This window comes from Tenebrio molitor, chromosome 8 (assembly GCF_963966145.1).
Source record: "Tenebrio molitor chromosome 8, icTenMoli1.1, whole genome shotgun sequence".
Taxonomy (NCBI): domain Eukaryota; kingdom Metazoa; phylum Arthropoda; class Insecta; order Coleoptera; family Tenebrionidae; genus Tenebrio; species Tenebrio molitor.
In genome coordinates this window covers 6,583,424-6,606,684 of record NC_091053.1, presented here as the reverse complement: position 1 = coordinate 6,606,684, position 23,261 = coordinate 6,583,424, and the positions used below count along the sequence as shown (strand labels likewise).

Below are 23,261 nucleotides of genomic sequence, written 5' to 3'. Positions count from 1 at the left end.
ATACACAGTCGTTTTATTGGTTGCCTATATTAAAATTAATGCTTTTTCTTCAATGGTAAAATTAATTTTACCACTTATTCTGAGAAAATTGTTGTTTACAATTACAGGAAACGAACGTAAACTTTACCGAAATCGAAAACTATTTTCGAGATTAACATCAATACCGTTCTGACGCTTGTTTGACATTTCACCAAAAAATCTGCTTACCAGTGTTTATTCTAACAATATTCCCCGTACAATTATAATTCCAATGTGTAAAATTCATGAGGTGTGATTTACCGTGCGATCGAAAAAAAAAATCGAGATGGCCATGATTAATACACTTCAGTTGGCTGCACGTAAAAATTTAATTCAAATGTCATCAGATGTCATTAATTACAATAGTAACTCTCATTCCGGATTTTCAAGGCACTTACTAACAACTTGCCTTGATTATTTTGTTTTTCCATACCTGAAAAACAACGTGTTCAAAAACAGGCCTGGCACAATTCCCGAATGAATGCAAGTAATTAAAGATAACTGCAATTTAATTGATGTCCCGACTTTGCGAAGGTCATTTGAAAACATGAGTCGAAAAGAGTAGCATTATGTTTGGAAGCTGAAGACAGACATTTCGAATATGATTCTTTTACAACCGACAAGTCACACATAATGCACACCTTTATGAAAATCAAGATTTCAATGTTCTCAAAATCACTAACCTAACTTTTAAGACTGATATCTGATAATTGAAATTTTAACGATTTGCCAACTGAAATTTTTGGTCACAGCCAACTCTAATTTTTTTTTCGATCTCACGGTATTATAAAGTAGCGTTTGAGACGATAAATTAGAGAATTTTCGCGTTACGTTTTTCAGATAACCGTGTACGCTAACGCCGGTGTTGCTAGGTAATAGCGTAACCGATTTATTATTACAATAAGTGATTACGGTAATTGCTTGCGAATAGCGTGCCAGTTATTTTAACGGAACGTAACGCGAAAACTCTCTATTGTCTTCAAATTCCGCTACGACGGCGACGTCACCGATAATAATTTGCCTGCTCTGATGTGTGTTCTTTTTGATCACTTTGTGCATATCCCGGGTGACTATTGTTGTGACTATTTTTAATAGGTTGGTAATACTTTTGAGTATTACTTTGGCAAAGCTGATCTTAAAATGAAGACAGTGGCGTGAACTAAAGCCACGTTTATTTATATATAAATTATAGGTATAATTAACATTTCAAGATAATAAACGTTTCTAAAAATGGTTGTCACTGTTAAGCACAACATATTTATTACAGTGGCCTATTTCCGAAACGGTTTTACTGATTAAAATGGTTGTTGGAAATGTTTACGACAAGCGATATATTATCAGTTTCTTGTTTTGCATCTAGAAGAAGTGGAATAAATGTGATTTCTCACAGCAGTGTGGAAGAGTGGTTGAATGTTTTTTAAATATTGGCAGTGTAGCTTAGAGACAAATCAATTGGACCGCGCTACTGTAGCTGCATCAGATGCGTGTGGTGGAAAATTTAAATTGTTTAACAAAATCCGTACATTTTCGTAGCTCTTTTATCCCAACAAATACGTAGATCTGAATTAACTGAATGAATCTTTTTCTTTCCCTCATCAAAATTAATTTCCTTCATGTTAAGACTTACCTGTGAATTGACATATACACCCTTACAAATTGATTCAATTCCTTGATTCAACACTTCCTAGCTCTTGATTTTTTTCCCATGAATTCAATTTTGCCATTAGTACAACTTATTTGAGAATTCAACACACGTGTCAAAGAATCAATTAACGTTAAGAATTGGACTGAATAACAGCCAATTACGAGCGAGCTTTTTTGATTATTCTGTAGGTACAAAATAAATAGGCGATTATTCTGCATCTAACTCTTCAATTGTCACCAAATCAACAAATTCGCTTTTGACAGTTTAAATTTGTCATTATGCAAGCAAATAGATGGGGGTCTACTTCAGTGGCAGAAATTACCATTGTTGATATAATTAATAATTAATAAATACCGTTTCGTAAATGTCTGTGGTTCTGGTTTGTTAAATTCTCATGTAAAATACAACTCTTGACATTGACATGTGCCGAATATATTTCTCCTGAATTTTAACACGTTGCTATGATATTTGGAAATACAACTCGTGCTACCCTTCGCTTCGCACTCGTTTCGTTATACAGGGTTATTCTGAATGATTGTAGTCGAAGTAGGCATGAAAACTGAATGTAAAATTTATGGTTGCCGCTCCACATAAAAAAATCATCAAAATGATGTCTTAAATTGGGTGCAAAACAACTCAATATTTTTAAAATTGATTGTAGAACAACTCAATATTTCTGGATTCAATCGTTAATTTAACAAAAATAAATAAAATTCCCATTACCGAACTTTTCACCTAAAAAATGACAGTGACAGCGACACAACTGACAGTTCACATGAAAGCGGCAAAAACGTAATAACATGGGCATGGCGGGCATGGCCTATTTCGACTACAATTATTTAGAATAACCCTGTATTTCCAAAATCATAGCAACTCGTAAAATTCAGTCGAAATACAATCGGCAATGTCCATGTCACTCGTTATATTACTACTGATAATGTCATGCAAGAGATTACTTTTTTCTTATTGGTTTAACTTTCAAAATTATAGAATTTACTCAATATACAGGGTGAGTTATGACGTTATGAGATTTAGTAGATATTAAAATCCCATATTTTACAACTCCCAAATGATAAATTAAAAAATAGTTTAAAATACCGGGTGATTTTAAATGATTGTGACTTTTTTTCTTAAGGATGAACTGGAGTAACATTGAAAAATGGCGAAATTAGCTTAAAATTGGTACAATAGTCCTTTCATCCATTCTAAAGTACTGTGCCAAATTTAAAAAAATTTGATCGAGGAATTTTAAAGTTATTACCTTTTAAAGTTTCGGGATATTTTACACGTGTTCTTATGAGAAATCGAGCAATGGTCGCATAAAAAATGATAAAAAACATATTTCAAAAAGGCCAATTTTTCTTAAATTTTTCACACATAAAGTATCGATATCGTAGAATTTTCTAATGAATTTACAAAAAAAGTTGGTCGAGGATTTTCCTTGTAATCGCTAATTATATGTGGAAAAACACGGTTTTTGAGGTTATGTATCTGTTTTAATTTCAATAATAGTGAACAAAATGCATATAATTGACGTCGGTATGCAACATTACACTCATATCGCACGTTTTACAACAGTTACGTTAAGAACTTTAACAGAAATCAATGAAAATTGAAATTCAGTGTGCTTTTGTTTACTTTCACGTACAGTCTTAGTCAAAAGATTGCAAAATCACATGTAAGTAATTATCTAAATATCAAGAAAATAAACACAAAATTTACTTGCAACTCATTACAATTCGTTTCCAAAAGTTAAAAACTATTTTTTCAAATATTGATTTCTCGTAATAAACGTTTCATAGCATTATAAGAATTCCGCAACTTTTTGCTGAGATTGTTACTCCAGTTCATCCTTAAGTTGGGAACATTTTTCATAACTTATTTTGGCAAACTTGATTGGCGTACGTACGTCATTTTGACGAGGACGCCTATGTTTATGTCAACTATCACATTAAAAAGCAGAATAACCAACAATAATATTACCAACCTATGAAAAAAAGTCACAATCATTTAAAATCACCCAGTATTAAATCTCAAAAGTGAAGAATAATGGTGACAGTGAAGCTACTGAAAACTGTTCAGCGGTCACAAGAATATTAATGAATAAATACGTAGGTATTCATCAAATCAAAATATTATTTAAAAAACAACGTTCACGTTCGTACCGTGCGATAAACAATTATTTAGAATATTTAGATCAAAGAAGCCTTTGGAATTTGGAACGTGTGTACGAATCTAGACAATCAGATGCTTTGGATGCACGGAAGTATTTTTGGTTGCATAGTGCATACAGTGAGTTTTTTAAGACTAGCCATGGGGTTTTACATGCTAATTTTTCAACCCCATGTTAACTTTTATCTTTGTGAAAATTACAAAGCCTAGCGCTGTTTTTAAATTAAACAGTAATATTATCTAGTCATTTACTTCATTTTGTGATACATGGATGTAATAAATGGTTGTAATAGACAATTTACAAACAAAATGTTATTTGCAAAAAATAGTCTGAACATTACTTTAATAACGATAGATTCATTATTTATGTTATAACAAGGTTCTTTACTTCAATAAAATAGTTGTTTATTGCACTAGTGCAATTAAGAGGCACTTTTTCCACTAAAAACAATGCAATGAACACTCACTTTTTGCATGATCGTAGAAAAATTAAATTAAGTATTCAAAATGGCCTCCATAGGCAGCTAAGCAATTACACAATCAGTTACATATCAAAATTACAAATGTCAGGTGAAATTTTAGCCTACTGAAAATTTAAAATTGATGCAAACGGAATTCAAAAAACGTCTTTTTGCTAGCTTATTCCTTGCTTTTGGTTATTAAATTGAAATTGTTTCAATACATTATCATATCCCACAACTTTACTACAAAACTGGGTTGAATATTTTCATGACGATAAAAGTTAACAGGGGGTTGAAAAATTAGCATGTAAAACCCTATGGCCAAACTATGGCAAGAGCAATGTTTGTCCATTCTCCGTTATTGACGATCCAATGATGCATCTTTTGTGTTCTGAAGTAAAAACCATTTTTACCTTAAATTTTGATTCATAGTGACAGTTGTTTGACGTTTATTAACTGAGTTAGTTAAGATCAAAAATATAACACTGTCAAAGTCATAGCCGCCCATTTATCTAAGTAATTGATCGCGCGATAGAATAAAAAGGGACAAAAAGCTGTTCTGAGGCGCCGGGACACAAAAACCAGGTTTACTTTTCTATCACCGCTAAAATTGTCTTAAAATAGCCCCACTTTAATAGAATTATAAATTATTATCAATTATTTATGTCCAATAGTTCAGGAGTTATAATTTTTTTAATGAAGCCCTGCAATCCCGCTTTTTTACGAAAAAAATGACATAGGTCAAAAACGATGACAGATAAGAGTTGACAAAAGGACGTTCTAAACTCAAAATTTAACGTAGAATCCAAATTTGAAATCAAAATGGGGCCTTCCTTTTTAAAAACACGAAGATGGGGTCGATTTCCGGTATTTCCGGAAGTATCGCTATTTTGAAAATATTTTATTTGAACTTGGAGTAGTCGATTATAGTCAGCTACCAATTTTCATATTAATACCTACGATTTTGGGAAATCAGAAAGTTTCTAACGAACGGCCTACGTGAATCAGCCTGTATAGATTAACATTTTTTCGTAGAGGGATATGGAGGGAGCACTGCCCATGCTGGCAATGTAAAGGAGGCGGCACGTCGCGAGACCTGTGCGGAGACCTTTTATGACGCCTTTTAAAATGACCGCCAGTACTTCCTGAAATTTCGTGACGAGGGTCGTTGGGCATCAGATGCTTCATAGGCGTCGGTGTTCCGTCATTTTAGTGGGATTTGCTTTTTTACACGTGAACCGGTTGGTGAATTGTCTTTGTATTTTTTCAGTTGTATAACTCTGATCTGTTTTTATTTTGAACTAAATATTTATGGTCGTCTTCCTACAATTCCTACAAAAATTGTCCCCAGAAAAAAGTTAAAGGGACACCACTGGAAAGATGAAAAATATCTGCGTTAACTTCGGTTTCGCTCGGCTCATCTGGAGACCTTTTATTAGGTCTACAGAAAAGCGCGGTCGTATCCACTTTTTTGAAGAGTGCTCCCTCCATATCCCTCTACGCATTTTTTATAATATTTGTTATCAGCTGGCCAACAAAACTGAAGTTTACTATTTGGAATACCATTACTAATTTTCTTATTTACATAATTTACGGTGAGAGGGCAGGTTTTGTCAGTTTCGTTGCTAACTTACTAAATAGACCAACAAATGGTGCTACGGTCAGCGTCCGAAAAAGAGTTACTTTTCGTCGCTTTGTGAGTACGTAAAATACCGTTTTCTTTAAGAATGCCTAAAAATTAATAAATAATCACAGAATTGATACTAACAGTTTTCATTTCATTTCAATTTGCATTTTATATAGATCCTCCACGGTATCAGATCAATTTTAGTAGGTATCGCGGAAATAATAAAATAGTTATTTGTATATCAAGGATGCGAAATCGTTCTTTGACGTACCTACCGAGAGAAAAATTGTCGCCGAGGCCGTTTAGGCCGAGGCAAGACAAACTCAAGGTCGTCAAAGGATTTCGCAGCCACGGTGTACACAACATCTTGTGTGCAACCGAAAATTTGTAATTATAAAATGAACACGTAAAATTTCCTTCATTGTCAATAAAAATAAAGTCGGCTTACATATCGCCATTGTAGAAATGTCGGAAGAAAATTACGATGTTTCAGTGCTGTGTACCTACTTATTCAGATTTAAAGAATATTATAAATTGTGCAGTGTGCCATTTGAAACCTGAAAAATCGAAACAGCAATATGAAAAACGTTACAGTGACTTTAGACGTTTAGAGACTGGTGTAACAAGAAGAATGTGAAAACTGTGTCGGAAAACGTTGTATTGGCTTACTTATGGAATTTATTTATTGTGGAAGGTTAACGTTAAGTTATGTTATGATAAGTTGCATCATCTGCTCTCACAGCCCCCATTGGTCAACCGTTCCCGCCGACACTACACCATCGAGAGAACGCCAACCGACGCCTACAAAAGATCAACACCCAGCCAACATTTACAAGAAATTTTGCTTTCGTAGGGACTCAGCTCCTCTAACCTCTCTCCTAGATACACTGCTTACTTTTTATGACTTGTATTTAATTAGTTTGTTTCAAGGCAACGGCTGCGAAATTGAATTTCGCAGCCTGTTCTCGGTACGCGAAATGCTTATTGCACATAAACAATCTTTACATTTCGAATGATTTGTTATTTACAACAAAGATAAATAAAACAGTTCTTTACAATAATTGTTGAAAATACCTTCCCAAGTTAATAATGCATGCACGCGCACGTAGTCTCCACGATTTACGCACTATATTAAAAATGACATGACAAATGACATTTTGCGAATTATTCTGGTCGCATTTTCGACACGAAGACCAAGTTTTTCGCTATTTACAGGTTCCGTGTAGTTACATCAATTGTTTCATGTAGCCCAATACAAAAAAATTGCCCAGTTGCGACCTCGACTTTATCTCGGTCTGCAATCTCTGGGTTTAGCACAAAGAGACTTACTTCTACTCTTAATGATATAATCTACTATTTTGTCGAGTGTCAGTAATAACGCCATTTTGAAATTCAATTCCTTAGTTTTTATTACAACAGTTTTTTAAAACGGTTTCGAGGTAATTTTAAAAATGCAAATTACAATGTCAATTTTTCATTTAGAAATGTGCCTTTTTTTAAATTATGTAATCTATGTGTGCAAGGGCATCAAGGGTTAAAGTTTCTACTACACCTCATGAATCACAATGTATACAGGCTGATTCACGTAGCCCGTTCATTAGAAACTTTCTGATTTTCCCAAATCATATTAATATGAAAATTGGTAGTTGACTATAATGAACTACTCCAAGTTCAAATGAAATATTTTCAAAATGGTGGCACTTCCGGAAATACCGGAAATCGACGCCATCTTTATTTTTTTAAATGGAAAGGCCTCATTTTGACTTCACATTTCGATTCTACGTTAAATTTTGAGTTTAGAACGTCTTTTCGTCAACACTTATCTGTCATCGTTTTTGACCTATGTCATCTTTTTTGCAAAAAAGCGAGATTGCAGGGCTTCATTAACAAATTTATAACTCTTGAACCATCGGAAATAAATAATTGATTTTTTTTAGTTGAATTCCTAAAGACCTGGCCGATCTTTTCCGCCATTAGTGAAATTTTTTTTATGTATCATACGCCTACTGGAATTTTTCAAAATTGCCAATCAAAAAATGTTAAAAACTTCATTTTTTTAAATGGCAACCACCATTTGTGACACTAGATATAAATGTAAAACCTAATTCTAAGCCTACTTTTATTAACATTGTATATGCCTATTCCCAGCCGTTTTGGCGTAATTTCGATTTTTTGTGTAAAATATTCTTTTTTTTTTTATCAAATAATTGTTTTATTTGAATTTTTATTCAACAATCACATGCAATAAACAGTAGATAACAACGAAATAATAAAAAATAAGCAAATTAACAAAAAAATATTGAAAATATTTTCAATGAAATCATTTACATTAAAATATTTCTTTGTTAATTTGCTTGTTTTTTATTGTTTTGTTGTTATTTAATTTTTATTGCAATGCTATTTTTGAATAAAAATTCAAATAAAACAATTGCTTATAAAAAAGAATATTTTATTAAAAAATTGAAATTACGCTTAAACGGCTGCAAATAGGCATACATAATGTTAATAAAAGTGGCCTTAAAATTTAATTTTACATTTATATCTAGTATCAGAAATGGTAGTTACCATTTAAAAAAATGAAGTTTTCGCCATTTTTTGATTATCAATTTTAAAAAATTGCAGTAGGCGTATGAAACATAAAAAAAAAACTCGTTAATAGCGCAAAAAAGCGGCCAAATCTTTGGCAAGTCAGTAAAGTAAAAATAAATTATTCATTTCTGATGGTTCAGGAATTACAAATTTTTTAATAAAGCCCTGCAACCTCACTTTTTTGCAAAAAAGATGACATAGGTTAAAAACGATGACAGATAAGTATTGACAAAAAGACGTACTAAACTCAAAAGTTAACGTAGAATCGAAATGTGAAGTCAAAATGGGGCCTTTCTATTTAAAAAAACAAAGATGGCATCGATTTCCGGCATTTCCGGAAGTGCCGCCATTTTGAAAATATTTCATTTGAACTTGGAGTAGTCGATTATAGTCAACTACCAATTTTCATATTAATATGATTTTGGGAAATCTAAAAGTTTCTAATGAACGGGCTACGTGAATCAGCCTGTATAGTAGTTAAAGTAACGAAGAAAACCATCTACCTCTAGAGTTTAATTCACCTGGTCATTGATCATTTCATGCTGGAACTTTCCCAAGAAACAATCCGAAGGGATAAGTTTTGGTAGCTTCTGAAGTAGTTATCATTATAATGATTAATGAATGATATTATAAGTTATAACCAATATAAAGCGAACAAATACCAATCAATCTTTAGGAGAAATAAAGAAATATCGTTGGTCACAACAACACAAAGTTCGGAGACGAAGAAAATAAATCTAATATCAAACTGCACTCGACTATTGATCGTTCTGCGGAAAGAAGACTGTATCATGGCCCCATATCAAACAACACCCAACAATGCAACAATGAGTAATAATCAGGAAAGAAAAAAGAAACCAGAAATGGTCACTTTCTAGGTTGCGGGAAATGAGGTCCTGATGACTAAAGGGCAAGGACAAACGGTACAAAAGTTGTATTTAGAAGATGACCCTTGGATGTTCTTATTTCAATTTCTGGCTACAAACCATTTACGAGAAGGACAATGCAAGGAAGAAACTTACTCTGCTGTTGTTACACTATGCACAAAAGGAAGAACAAGAATATACAAAAAAGAACAAATTGCAAAGAATGAAAGAAATGTAGCACATTCCAAATAAGATTTTGGAAGGGAATATTTTAATACGTTTTTCTTTTTAAGGTTCTGGTTAGATCAGAATTTGCCTAGTCTTAGCGTACATAATGTTTCAATGTCCTTTGATTTTCAATTGTTCTACTGAACGATAATTTTCTACTTTACTCAGAATCACGAACTAGTTCCACCCTCGCGAACCAGTCAGTTTCTTAGACTCCGACAAGAACGGAACTCTTTATCGAAAGTAAATTGAGTGCAACACGATTCGCCACCTGGTGTAGATCGAAATCTAAAAAGTGGAGGATCTTGGAAGTTGACCTACTTGTTCCCACCCAGCATCCCCTTCACCCAAACAAGGCCAAGGAGTCCGCGTGCATATCCGATGGCGTATCGATCTTGCAGGACCGGCGAGAGCACCGGGGTGTGTAGTCTGGATGTGGATTCGCGCTGGGAAGGGTGTGTTCTGCCGGGGAGCACCGTTGGGCAAGGTTAGGGTGCAAGAAATTTCTTCACCGATGAATTAATCACGAGGGCCGGAGGGAAAATATGGACGAGGAGCAGGGAAACGTGGCAGTGCGACATGCTGATCGATCCAGAACCGTACCATGACCACCTCAAGGTAAAAAAGCGCTTTTTACGCAATATCTAACCACAAAAAAAAAATCGGGGTTTCACTTTCTTCGAAAGGGTGGGTGAAAGGAGAACAATTAGGCGAGTTTTCGGTGTCATCTGAATTTTAGCACACGCGGAAAAATGTACCACAAACAAATAGGCACTCGATAATAAAATTAGAAATTACTCTTAATAAGATAGGCATTAGAAAGTTCATTGGCTCGGCTGTTTATTTTATTTTCACCGCTAAGACTGCGCATAACTGGTATTTAGAAATTTTATACCATGTACCATTTCACTTCTTCCAATGGATGCGATAACCCTCGTGTAACAACAATTTACGGAAGCACCTCGTGATTGTCCATCTGAAGCAATATTCTTCGTGGATTGATGGGATCAACCTGGTGTCTTTATGTGATAAGAGCAGCGAAATCGATTGGAAATTTGCGCTACTTTGGGGAATTTCGGTCGCGCGGGAATCCACGTATTGTACTTCGCATCCGATGAGAAAGTTATGGGTTTTATCGTACACACAGCATGTTCCGTTACACCTTAGGCTTCGTTGTGACCTTGTTGCGAGATTGGTGTCGATGAGGTCTTGAACTGTCATAGTTTAGACAACAATGAATTAGGAAAGTATTTACGGGCTCGGTACGCACAAGAGTAGTGAAAGGGGAGAATTGAGAGGAAATTGTCAACAGGTCCCGTCGTTGATGAGATGAGGGGTGAAGTGTTGTCGAAGAGAAGAGACAGAGATTCTTTAAATTGTCCCGATCTATATAAAATTAACATGATGCCAAGCAATTATGATAATGAACAAAATAATCATACAATTTATATGTATGTATGCATTGTCGGTTTATAATCAAAGAATTATTGAACAGATGTTGATGGGGTCTTGACCAACAGTTAAAGTGTTTCTTTGACTTAAGTTTTGATATATAAAACATCCACGACTTTGGAGGTGGGCTGAGAAATAACGAAAAGCACAACCAAATAATTATAAGATTTAATTATTAGGGTGTCCAGAAAGTTCGAAGCGTTTTTTAGAAAAACAGATAAAAATAAATAAATATCTATTACTTAGGGCCGGTTTCACCAACGTGAGTTAAATTTAACTACAGATTAAAATATACGAAAACATTGTTATAACAATAGGTAACTAAAGTAACGAAACATTTTAACCTACAGTTAACTTTAATTGGCGTTGGTGAAACCGGCCCTTAAAAAATTAAACAACCATTAAACTAAATATTCGCTGTTATTGTCAATGACTTCCAACCATCTTTGTCCCAAAAGCTCAATTCCACGACGATAGAAGATGGGCTCTTTCATCCCAAACGATTCTTATCTTTAAGACCTTGTTCCCCATTCAGAAATTTTGCAAACCATCGCCAACAAGTAGACTCTTTTACCGTCTCCGCACCTTCAATTCTACATATATTAATTAATTACGATTTCGTTCTTTTTCCATACATATAAACAATCAATTACCAGAATGTAACCAAGTGTGAAAATTATTTAACTGAGAAACGTCAAATTGTTTATGGACAAGTGTACTTCATATTTAAAAAAAAACTAACAAAAATTACCAATTGCTTTTACATTTATTTTATATCGTGAAAGAGACTAACACAAAAACGCTCAGCACTTTCTGGACACCCTAATATATATACAGGGTGTATTATGAAAAACCTTTGGTGCTATAACTTCCTTATTTTTTATCCGATTTTAATAAATGATATGTCAAACAAAATCGTTTTAAATGGGCTACAATTTGAATTGATCCAATATTTGTTCTTGAGTTCTGTTTTTGACAAAAATAGTCAACTTTTTTTTTTCAAATGGCACCATTAACTTTTTTTGCTCAGTTTTATAGAGATTTTTATTTTAAATATGAAAATGTAAACAACCATGCTCATGCATAGAAACAAAAAGAAGAAATTAAAAAATGATGTATTTTTTTTTAAATCAAGCAGTCACATTAAACAGTAATAAAAGTGCATTCTAATTTTGCAAAGTGACTAAGACAGCTATGGACATTCAAGACAATGTCTATTTGACTCCAGCCGATAACAGAGATCATTTAATAAAAAGAATCGTAGCAGTATGTGAACAAATACCACCAGAATTTTTATTAAACGCCGCAATGGGCGTCAGTGGAAGATATGGAATGTGCCTTAGAGAGAATGGAGGTAATTTCAAACATTTGCTATAGTAAAGTTATGGTTACTTGATTTTTGGAAATTCAATTTTTTTTATTAAAAACAAATTTTTGATTTTTTATTTTAATGTTTGTGTATTCAGAAGATAAACATCTATCAGAATAAAGATAAAAAAATATACAGTGCAACTTAAACAAACAAAGTTAGCTGCGGTCTGTCAAAAAATATAATGTCAAAAAAAAATCATAGAATGTCGAGCTATAGTGTTTCTAAAACGATTTTGTTTGACGTATCATTTGTTAAAATCGGATAAAAAATAAGGAAGTTATAGCACCAAAGGTTTTTCATAATACACCCGGTATATAGTTACGTTTTATATACAAAGTACTGAATTCATGTTTACACGTTAAGATCTCATTGAAATTTTAGATATTTGCCACATTTTGACAGCCTTAAAGCTGGGTTAACTTTTTTAACAAAGAAATTGGTTAATACATTTTAGATAATATTTTCAAAACAATGTTTGTTGGGATTAATATGGTTTTAATATCTAATCGGTGAAATCTCTGATATTCATTATTATAAATATGCAAAGAGAAAGATCGATTATGACCGATAGATAAGGTCATGCTGCGCTGTGATTCCTTGATCAATTCTTAACTTGTTCTGACAGTTGCTATAAGAGTTGCTATTATTAATAGAAATTGATGATTCCCCTGTTCTGTTAACACACATCGAAATGTTGTTTGAAATCTTTGCCTACAATAAAATTGCAATTTGCATCTGGTCAAATATACAGGTGTAACAAAAAAAGTGCATTTATTTTAACTGGTACAGTTGGTTGCAAAAAAAAACGGGAAACGAAAATTTTCCCAATGTAAATTTGATTTTGACGTTAATTCTAACCTATCTTTCGTAAAAAGGTTTCACACTATGAAAAAATTGTAAAAATGTGACAGTTCCCGTTTTTTTGCAACCAACTGTAATAGTACTTATCAATTACAACAACTTTTCTGAATAAAGATTCTTGGAATTTGCAACACTGAATTGCCATTTGTCCCCCCTTTATTTTGACGTGGCGTTCATGTTGAATGCAATTTTATAAATCTGAAAACTTTTTGGTAAAAACTGAATGTTTTTATTCCCTTCGTATTGCATTTGATAAATAAAATGGTTTCACTTTCGATTTTTTTTATTTATTTATGCCTGTTTGTTTTGTTCCATAGGCGGGTAAGCAAATCTTTAGTAAATTTAGATTAATTTTTAAAACCCTTCAAAATTTGTTTCCGAAAAAAAAAATTTAGAAAAGTTGTTGTAGTAGATGAGTCCTATTACCAGTTAAAATAAATTCACTTTTTTTCTGTTACACCCTGTATTTGTGGAGAGTATTTTTTGCATTTCAGAAATAACGAAAAAGTTGCATTGTACGTAAAAAAAATATATCACAAGTGAGAAATCAATTTTTTAAATTGCTGCGAATATTTTCGAAACTTAGAAAAAAGAAGTCTTTGTTCGGCAGAAATGGTGATCGCAAACAAACTACGAGTACTTGAATAGATGAACAAGTTGTAAATGAAACAAATTTAAGTGATGCTACATGTCTTCCTCCTTTCTCCCGAAGTGTTCTTCAAGAATGAAATTTTTTAGCCAATCGATTTTGATTGATCCGTGTTGACGACCGTGCGATGTTTAATCTAAAAGACAGACTATTTCTTTTGCTCTTGTTGCCCAGTTCTATAGTTTGTTCAGCGAGATTGGTTGACATAAAAATCACTAAATTCTACGCAGAGAAAGTAGTAGTTAGCGCACGTAAAATATGAAATATATCCTTCAAGCAGTAACATTTTTGCCCTGGAATTATGCTCTAATTAATGTATTCTAGTGAATTTTGTAGTGTTAGGTTAATTTAATAAAATTTAAAATCTCCCAATCTCTCGCTGGACGAAGTTTATCACAGACGAAGCAATACTTTTCGAACGTTCACCAAAAGTAGTCTTAACTGCTTGACTTATTTAACGTTTCTTTTTTTGTTGGAAGGGTCGAGAAGGTATTTTTACTTCTTCTACTTCTTCTATTTCCGCATAAAATGTCGGGCGTTCAAATGAAATCCTTGGTTGGGAAGGCGTTGGAAACCGTCAATTGTTTTGATTTTGTAAAGTGTAAATTGACAGTTGTAATAAGAGCATGGCAGTTAACCTAAAATGTATAAACAAAAAAATCTTTCTTTTTTTTTTCTTTTTTTTGCAATGTTTTATATTAAAAACTAGGTAACGATTCCTATTCTCAAAGCAAATACATATCTCAGGACACCTTTTGCTAAAAACAAACAATATTCAATTATGTGCCGATTAAATGCCATTCGTGTCAAACGGCGGGAAATTCAAACTTTACACTGTTTCAAATGGTTTACTTTTTTCACCTACTCAGCCCAGGTTTTCATTTGAATGCATGAACGCTGGCCTTAAATATCGTGATCCTATAATTTTATTGCTTTTAATTTTTCTTTTTTTCTGTGATTTTTTTGATTGTTTTAGTGTTTTGATAACACAAAAGAAAAATGTTCAAGTTGTGACATGTCCGTTCAAATCTGATTTGTTTTTTTATTATTCGTTAAAAAATATATGTTGTTTTTATGTTAATATATTTAAATTGTATTCAAATAAAAATGTATCGATTTTAAAATATTCTGGCAGTTGTAGATAAAATGATATGCCCTAGGCGTACATTACTATTGTTAATTTGAACCCTCTTGGCCTATAACCTCGTTGTTCAAACTTCACACTATGCACGCACTATTAATACGTTGTACATACGACATACGTACTCGTATATAGAACGACACTAAACTAAACTTTGTTAAGAACTGTTTAATACTTTAACATTTTCAAAGCAAACAAGTACATATAGGTAAGAATATATAAAGTAATTAGCAAATTTAAAAATTTATAACCAGAATTAACATGTAATAGTTATGCGAGTTGTATTTTAATTGTTCTGTCACAGTTAAAATTACGATAATAATATATTCTTCAACGAACGGATGATTCCACCACTCGCCTACGGCTCGTGTTGCAATTTACATCCTCTTTGAAAATTGAATTTAATATTACTTGCCAATTAGAATTGTGCCTCGTTTAGTGATTGCTACGCGATACGCGACTTATTGTTTACAAACCCATCCGATTGGCGATCTGTCTTTGTGGAATGAAAATACGAGGGATGTGATTGGCCGACAGCCGTGGTTTTCAGTATATTCTAACACTGGGCGTGGAATTGATATCATTCTTTCATTGAATATCAAAAAAAAATACATTCATTCTTTAATAGGCGTGGACAAATAAATATTCTATGTGGAGCTTCCAATTCTTCAGAGCAAAATCAGAGAAACTGTCGGTACAAGAAGAAAATGTTGAAATTTTGAAACGGTCGAGTTTTTCTTCAGAGTTAAATATATGTAATTGAAAACTTTTGGAGTTGGCTCTTAAGTTTATGCTAATGGTGGACAATAGCAAAGAAGTACATATTAATAGATATAAAGAATTTAAAAAGTTATATACTGGGTGTTTAAAAAATGCCGCATTAAAACTATAGTACAGTGTTCAGAAGCATTTGGTAAGTAGGGAAAAATTTAAAAAATTCTTGGTGTTAAATTTGCACATAGAAGAAAGTTTCTTTTATGGTAAATTTACGTGCACTTACTTGTACTTACCTTTAAAAAATTGAAATATGTATATATATAATCTGTTTCAAAATCAAAAATCCACCAACACTGCATTTTACCTCGAAAATAGAACCGACAACGTCGCCAACTTTTGTTTTTAGTGTCTGTAAGTGTCAGAAAAAAGTGGGGTTATGAAAGAAAACTGTTGGACAGTTGTTTTGGTCGTAGTTCATCGTGTTTTTTTATCCTCATTTTATTATTTCACTCACAAGGTATCTATGATATGGTAGCTACCAGCTTTTTGTACACATTTTGTGTTACATAAATAAACTCAACAGTTCAATGTCAAATTATGGCGGGAGGGAGGGCCAACCCAAAAAAATGAAACTTATTCTAGGGATTTATTTTTTTCTGCCAACATAATTCAACAGGTAGTGGATTTTTGATTTTGAAACAGATTATAATTTGTTTCAAAATCAAAAATCCACCAACAGTGCATTCTACCTCGAAAATACAACCGACAACGTCGCCGACTCTTGTTTTTAGTGTGTCTGCAATTGTCAGAAAAAAGTGGGGTTATGAAAGAAAACTGTTGGACCTACGTGTTGGACAGTCGTTTTGGTCGTAGTTCATCGTGTTTTTTATTCTCATTTTATTATTTCACTCAAAAAGTATGATATGGTAGCTAAAACCTTTTTGTACATAATAATTATTTTGTGTTTCGTAAATAAACTCAACAGTTCAATATCAAATTTTGGCGGGAGGTTGAGGCAACCCAAAAAAATTAAACTTTTTCTATGGATTTCTTTTTTTCTGCCAACATAATTCAACAGGTGGTGGATTTTTGATTTTGAAACGGATTATAGTTTCATTGATTTTTGCACAATTTTCGATAATTAAAAGAGGTAAATCCCATTTAATATTAAAGCCCACAGAGATTGCGTTAAAAATTATTAATCAACCTTCTATTCTGTATTTTTTAGTTGTATTTTGGGTGTCATTTAATAGTAATAATTACAACTAACAACGTTTAAAGATCCTTACACAAAACTCCCATTGTGCAAAGAAATGAAGACCAAAAATGTTTTCAGTATTTTTCCCTCATCTACCAAATGCTTCTGAATACCGTACAATAATTTTAGTGCGGCATTTTTTAAACACCCTGTATATATTTTGGAAATTATTTCGAAAACAAATTAAATTGTAAAGTAACAACTTCTCCTTTGTTGTTCTGTCTGAACACATTTGTGCAACATTTCTTCCATTGTGGTACTCACAGTACTTACACAGTGAAAACTAAACCAGATGTAGCGATTCCAGTTATCAAACGTTTTTATTGGTATGATAAGCGTGTCAGAACAATAGTTCGTTTTCAATTCCTCGTTTTCTATTGTCTCCATCATTAGATTAGTAGTACTAGATTCGGCCAGGAAACGGTACTTGTCTGGCGATTTGAATAGGGTCGCCTCAACTGATATTCAGAGTTACCGGAGAAAGTTTCGCATTATGCGTTTAATGCCTTGAGATTTTTTTTCTTACGTAATTTCACTTTCCGAAGCTATTTCCTATAATTTACTGTTTCCTCCTAGTCAAAAGTCTAGCTTTCGGCACTCCTCAAACCCGCAATCATCGAAATTCTTTACATAATGAATATTTAATTGGTCACCAGATGAAATGACGCAATATTTTTTTCCTCTGGATCAATTCGGAAGTGAAAGTTTTTTTTTTTTTTGACCATCTCACATCCTGTCTGCGTAACATTCGCTTCGCACATTTAATAAACGGACCTGTCGCTAGCTCCACCGCTATGTCGTAACACCAAATCCGAAGAAAAAAGAAGAACCAGCAATCACGCGTACTTTCACGACGCACCCAACATTCGGTTTCGTTTTTGGCGGAGCCGCGGACTTCTTTCTTCTTTCTCTGTTGGAGGTGCGTAATTGGTGGGCGAGCGCTAAGTGAGCTCGTTGCCCCACAAAACGAAACTGTTACACGGCGGCGGCGCCCTCAGAAGAAAGCCGGAAACGGCGCGGATCCGCCGCTCGCGCCACAATAGGCGGCGTCTTTTCCATCGGTACGACTTTGGAAAGTGGTACCGCGAGCGCTCGAGCCGGTCCTCGAGGTTTACCACCGACCAAACGGAACTGGCGGGGTGGCCGCCGATCCCCCTCCCTCATACCGTGCCACTTCTGCTCTTTTTTCACGGAAAATAAATGCGTCCTGGTGCTTTTTACAAAGAAACTTGCTTTCCATTTGGTCATTCCGGACGCGAATTTCGTCCAAGTCGCACGTTCACCCCTGCCGAACCTTTTTCACAAGGACCGGCCTTGTAGTGACAGTGTTGGTGCGTTTATCAATGGATAGACGTGAACTTGTACAGTTTGTGCTGAGGTTTTTACTTGTTTGCTGGTGAGGCATATTCTTGTAATTTTTTCTTCTCTTCTTCTAATTTTTTTTTGTTTGTTTCATTTTCTTTTTTTCTCTTGTTTTCTCCTAATTTTTATTTTTGTTTTCATATTTATTCAAATTTATTTTCTATTTGATTTTCCAATTCGCGCCAAATAGAGTCCCGCAGGGCCTCCTGTTGGGCCCTACATTTTTCATTCCCTCTACATCTAACATTTTTTTTTACAAAAATCTAATATTGACCACACTGATGTTCACATAATGAAGCTGTGCGTGTCTATTGAACAATTTATAAATTTGGAGTACCTCAGGGATTCACTGTGCGTCCTCTACTTTTTGCCATTATATACCATAGCAACGTTTTTATGCTCACCGCGGTTACATTCGTATAACAGAATAGAATCAGAGTAGCTATACTTAAAAACACAAGAGAGTCATTTGTTTTTTGTTTTTTGCAAAATTAGATAACTCATTCCAAAATACATAAAACAACACTGTACTAGCCTTCGCGCGATTAAAAACAAATTTAGAAATTAAAAATATTTTTCTGTGATTAAATAAAAATTAAAAAAGAAATAAAAAAACTGTATTTTAAATTCCCCATTCTTTAAAACCATCTAAAAGCGGTATTTGGAAGATTCTCAATTTTCAGTTGTAATGTGGTTACTAAAAAAGACAAGATTCAAATAATGTAAAGATTGAAATGATGGAGCAAATCTCGTCGGAGGCAAATCGTACCTTGCCTCACCTTGTCCTCCAAAGCAAATTGGTGAAAATCTGAGCCACCGAAAGAATTGTTAGATTCGATCGAATTAACCTCCTTTGCCCACTCTTGTACCCAGATGCTTGTGTTGCACTTTCGGAGCTGACTCTGCATATTAGAGGCGAACACACTCGTTTGCTGAACTGTTTTCCTTTTATCTAGATACCCGGAACTAAATTCGATCAGGAAGATGGATACTGTTGTAGACTCCACTCAGATGGTACTGTCCAAAATCAACGGTTACTACCAATGGACGCAGTCGCTGTCGGGTAAGTGATTTGATGGTGCGACTTGCGACGGTACTACTTTGGGATTTTTAGATTCGCGAACGAGGGGTTGGCCTCTGGTTGATTCTCCAGGTCCCACGCTATTCTACACTTTAATTTATCTCTTCATAGTCTGGATCGGTCCCAAGATGATGAAGAATAGGAAACCGTTCAGGCTGACGTGGCTTTTGATACCTTACAACCTAGCAATGGCTGTTTTAAATTCGTACATCGCAGTACAGGTGGGTACTCTGGTGTTGTCTCGACGTCTCTGACAGTTTTTTGTAGCTTCTTACCGCTTCGACTAGACTAAGATACAGCTATATATGCGAGCCCTGTCGGCAGAGAAACCACCCCGACGAACTCCAAGTGAGTACTCACACCTCCCGCACGTTCCTTGCTACCAACGGATCATTTCAGATAGCGAACGCCGTCTGGTGGTACTACTTCTCAAAGTTACTAGAGTTCTGCGACACCTTCTTCTTCATATTGAGGAAGAAGGACAAACAGTTGACCTTCCTCCACGTCTATCACCACTCCACCATGTTTTCGTTGTGGTGGATCGGCATCAAATGGGTTCCCAGCGGATCAAGTAAATCTCGCAAGTACTGTCGGTACCGTTGTTACGTTTGTTTTTTGCAGCATTCTTACCGGCGATGGTCAACTCGGCCATCCACGTCCTGATGTACTCCTACTACGGGTTGGCCGCCCTCGGCCCTCACATCGGCAGGTACTTGTGGTGGAAGAAGTACCTCACCATCCTTCAAATGGTGAGTACCGCTCGACGAACGGACTCGCTGTACCGCAAGTGGGTCGTCGAACTACTTCGACTACTTTCACTCTCGAATCGCAAATCGATGTCTCGTGTATTGACACACAAAGAATTGTAAGAGATGCTTCCTCCGGATCGATGGCAGACCTCGTTTCTTTGTGTTGCCTTCCGGATGACCAGAAAAACTGGCCAACCTTATAAGGAGTGAGAAAATTTCATTTGCTCAGATCCATTTAGAGAGTGGTGAATTACTGAGTTTCACTTCCGATCAGTTTTTATCTCCAGCGGTGGTACCGAGTTGCTCTGGTACTAACATAACACTGGCAACTTGTCCAAGGACATCTCCGTAAACGTGGGAATCTCTATTAGAGTCAAGATCGAGTTGTCGATTTTTTTTTTTATCAAACCGGTACTCCTCAGCAGCGTCATACAAAAATTTCATTTTGTTTTGCAGATTCAGTTCACCTGTGCCTTGGTTCTGGGTATAAATGGTATCAGAACTGGTTGCGACTTCCCACTGTGGATGCACTACACCCTCATCATCTACATGTTGTCGTTCATCGTCCTCTTCGGCAACTTCTACGTGAAAGCGTACATGGAGAAGGGAAGTCAAGTGTTCTTCGGTATGGATATGGGTTGCGGCCAAGGCAACACCTACATCTACAGGAAACAATCGAGCGTCACCAATCACCAAAACGGGAAGAAAATCGATTAAATTTTCGACGGTATTTACAAAAAAAACATAGTCAAATCGCGTTCTTCCTAGCCAATCAAATCAAAGTGATCTTTTAAAGGTAGCAGCATAGCGAAACGTCTTGTTTGATGTTGTTCTTCATTGTTTTTATACATTGTTATTAATTTTATTGTTAGCCTAATTTTTGTATATAACCGTAGGGAGTAGCATCTGAATATGTCAATTACTCATTGATGGTAGGTTGGTGAGTTTTTTTACACATTGCCATTACGCACAGTTTTTTTGTTCATTATGTGCATGCAACGTGTGCTCAGGGTTCATTCTTGAGGAGCAAAACTAAATCAGTATTATGACACTGATAGACCCCTGGATGTAGTTTAAGGACAGACAATATGGTCGTTGTTACAATAAAAGAAAAGTTTATTACGTAGAAGTTTTATTTTCAATACCCTCTGTGTGAAAGGACAACCAGTGAAAAATGAAATAAATTAAAAGGGTGCGAAAAAGTCTGCCAAAAAAAATATCAAAGGACGAAACAGGAATCGTTAATTTGAAGGTATTCTGCTTTGGATGTAATCTTAGCAAAATTATTATAGTGGTAAATCTATGAACTATGAGAGAGTAAGATTCTTGTAAAATACAGGGTGTAATTGAAATACACGGAATAATTTCAACCACGAGCTATACTGGCTTCATGTAGAACGCGGAAAAAATATTTAAAAAATTTTGTCAAAAAATAAATTGACATTTAATTTTTGAGGTACAATTTTTTATAGTTGCTTTTATTAATCTTCTGCGTTGTCTCACAACCTCGTAGGTAAAATTCCAGCACATTTTTAAAATACACCCTTGAATATCATGTTTTGTAAAAAAAACGTACGCTTATGCGATTTCCTTGTTTTAAAGTTACGTGTTACGTCGCATTGGCGTACATTTTATAAAATATGATATACAAGGGTGTATTTTAAAAATGTGCCGAAATTTTACTTACGAGGTTGTGGGACAACGTAGAAGACTGAAAGAAACGATAAAAAATTGTACCTCAAAAATTAAATGTCAATTTATTTTTTGACATATAATTTTTTAAATATTTTTTCCGAGTTCTACATGAAGCCAGTAACTCGTGGTTAAATTTATTCCGCGTATTTCGATTACACCCTGTATAACTACATATTTATAATTTTTGACTATTTTTGAAAATATCATTATATTTTGTCCAGTCTCATATCACACTTTGACATTTTTTTGCCTCTCTTAATATATAGAAAGAATTGTCCATTGAGTGTAGACTTTTGAGAAACCTCTATACATATACAGGTTTCCCCGAAATCTGTCATGAAAAATATCGGTAGTTAGTGACGATGAATAGAAATTAAATACCAAAAAAAATTCTAGTAAAAGTCTTAGTTTTTGAGATATAAAGCATTGAAAATTTGCTAAAAATTTCCACTATCTTTTTTTTCCTTAATTACTTATCTCTGGAAACTTTCAGCAAATTTACAATGCTTTATGTCTCAAAAACAAAAAGACTTTTACTAGAAGAAATTTTTGTATTTAACTTCTATTCATCGTCACCAACAGCCCATATTTTTTCTGACATGCATTTCAAGGACACTGTAGAAGACGATACTACTTTTTTATATAAAAAAAAAAAAAAAAAATTGGGACCGGCAGAAGATAAAACTTCTGTATCCTAAACGAATTATTTTCTTCTGGAATGCTTTTATACTTTTGTTTGATAGACAAATAATGTCAAAGAAGCAATTAGAACTTCATTTATAGCTCTCTAGTTCTATCGGTAAACATGAAAAAGATTTCTACAGATTAATTAGTAGAATCCTATAGTGTCCTAAATGTGTATGACGAGTCAATAGCAATAAATCCACTTGGTTTAACATCAAGTAACGCAAATGATGTACAGGTGTTTAAAAAAAAGTTTAACAAAAGATGGAGAAATCTCAAAGGAAAAGAGAAATTGATCGACTGCGACATTTGGATCATGAAAATAATTGGCAGAGCAAAATATTCCGTTTGAAAACTTTATTTTCAGTTTATTGTGCCTAAATTCGAGTATACAGGGTGTATCTGAAATACGTGTGTTAATTTTAACCAGTGAAAGAATTCGCCAATTTATGAAACTTTTCTCTATAAACGAGTCGTTTTGTGTGATTAACACTATAGTATTGCCGTTATAGCTTTTCATCTGCTCCGCCCACATAAATTCACCAATGAGAATCAAAGCCAGATTTAATCTGTATAATTTTTCATCACATTTGCCACGTAAAAAACTTAAGATTAGGATTTTGGTGTCAAGTCC

The 23,261-nt window shown here is 34.3% G+C and overlaps 1 protein-coding gene across 2 annotated transcripts; it reads left to right on the top strand.

The window, feature by feature from the left end:
- The first annotated feature begins 9,792 nt into the window (after positions 1-9,792).
- On the top strand, positions 9,793-21,370 carry LOC138137481 (very long chain fatty acid elongase 4-like). Of its 2 annotated transcripts, none has more exons than XM_069056900.1 (7): positions 9,793-10,224; positions 19,375-19,481; positions 19,533-19,720; positions 19,767-19,847; positions 19,899-20,070; positions 20,121-20,248; positions 20,705-21,370. In XM_069056900.1, the coding sequence occupies exons 1-7, from the start codon at positions 10,211-10,213 to the stop codon at positions 20,963-20,965; spliced, it is 951 nt and encodes a 316-aa protein (XP_068913001.1). In that variant the 5' UTR covers positions 9,793-10,210; the 3' UTR covers positions 20,966-21,370. The 2 variants fall into 2 exon arrangements, with proteins under 2 accessions (XP_068913001.1, XP_068913002.1); XM_069056901.1 differs by lacking the exon at positions 9,793-10,224 and adding an exon at positions 18,253-18,452.
- Positions 21,371-23,261: the final 1,891 nt, after the last annotated feature.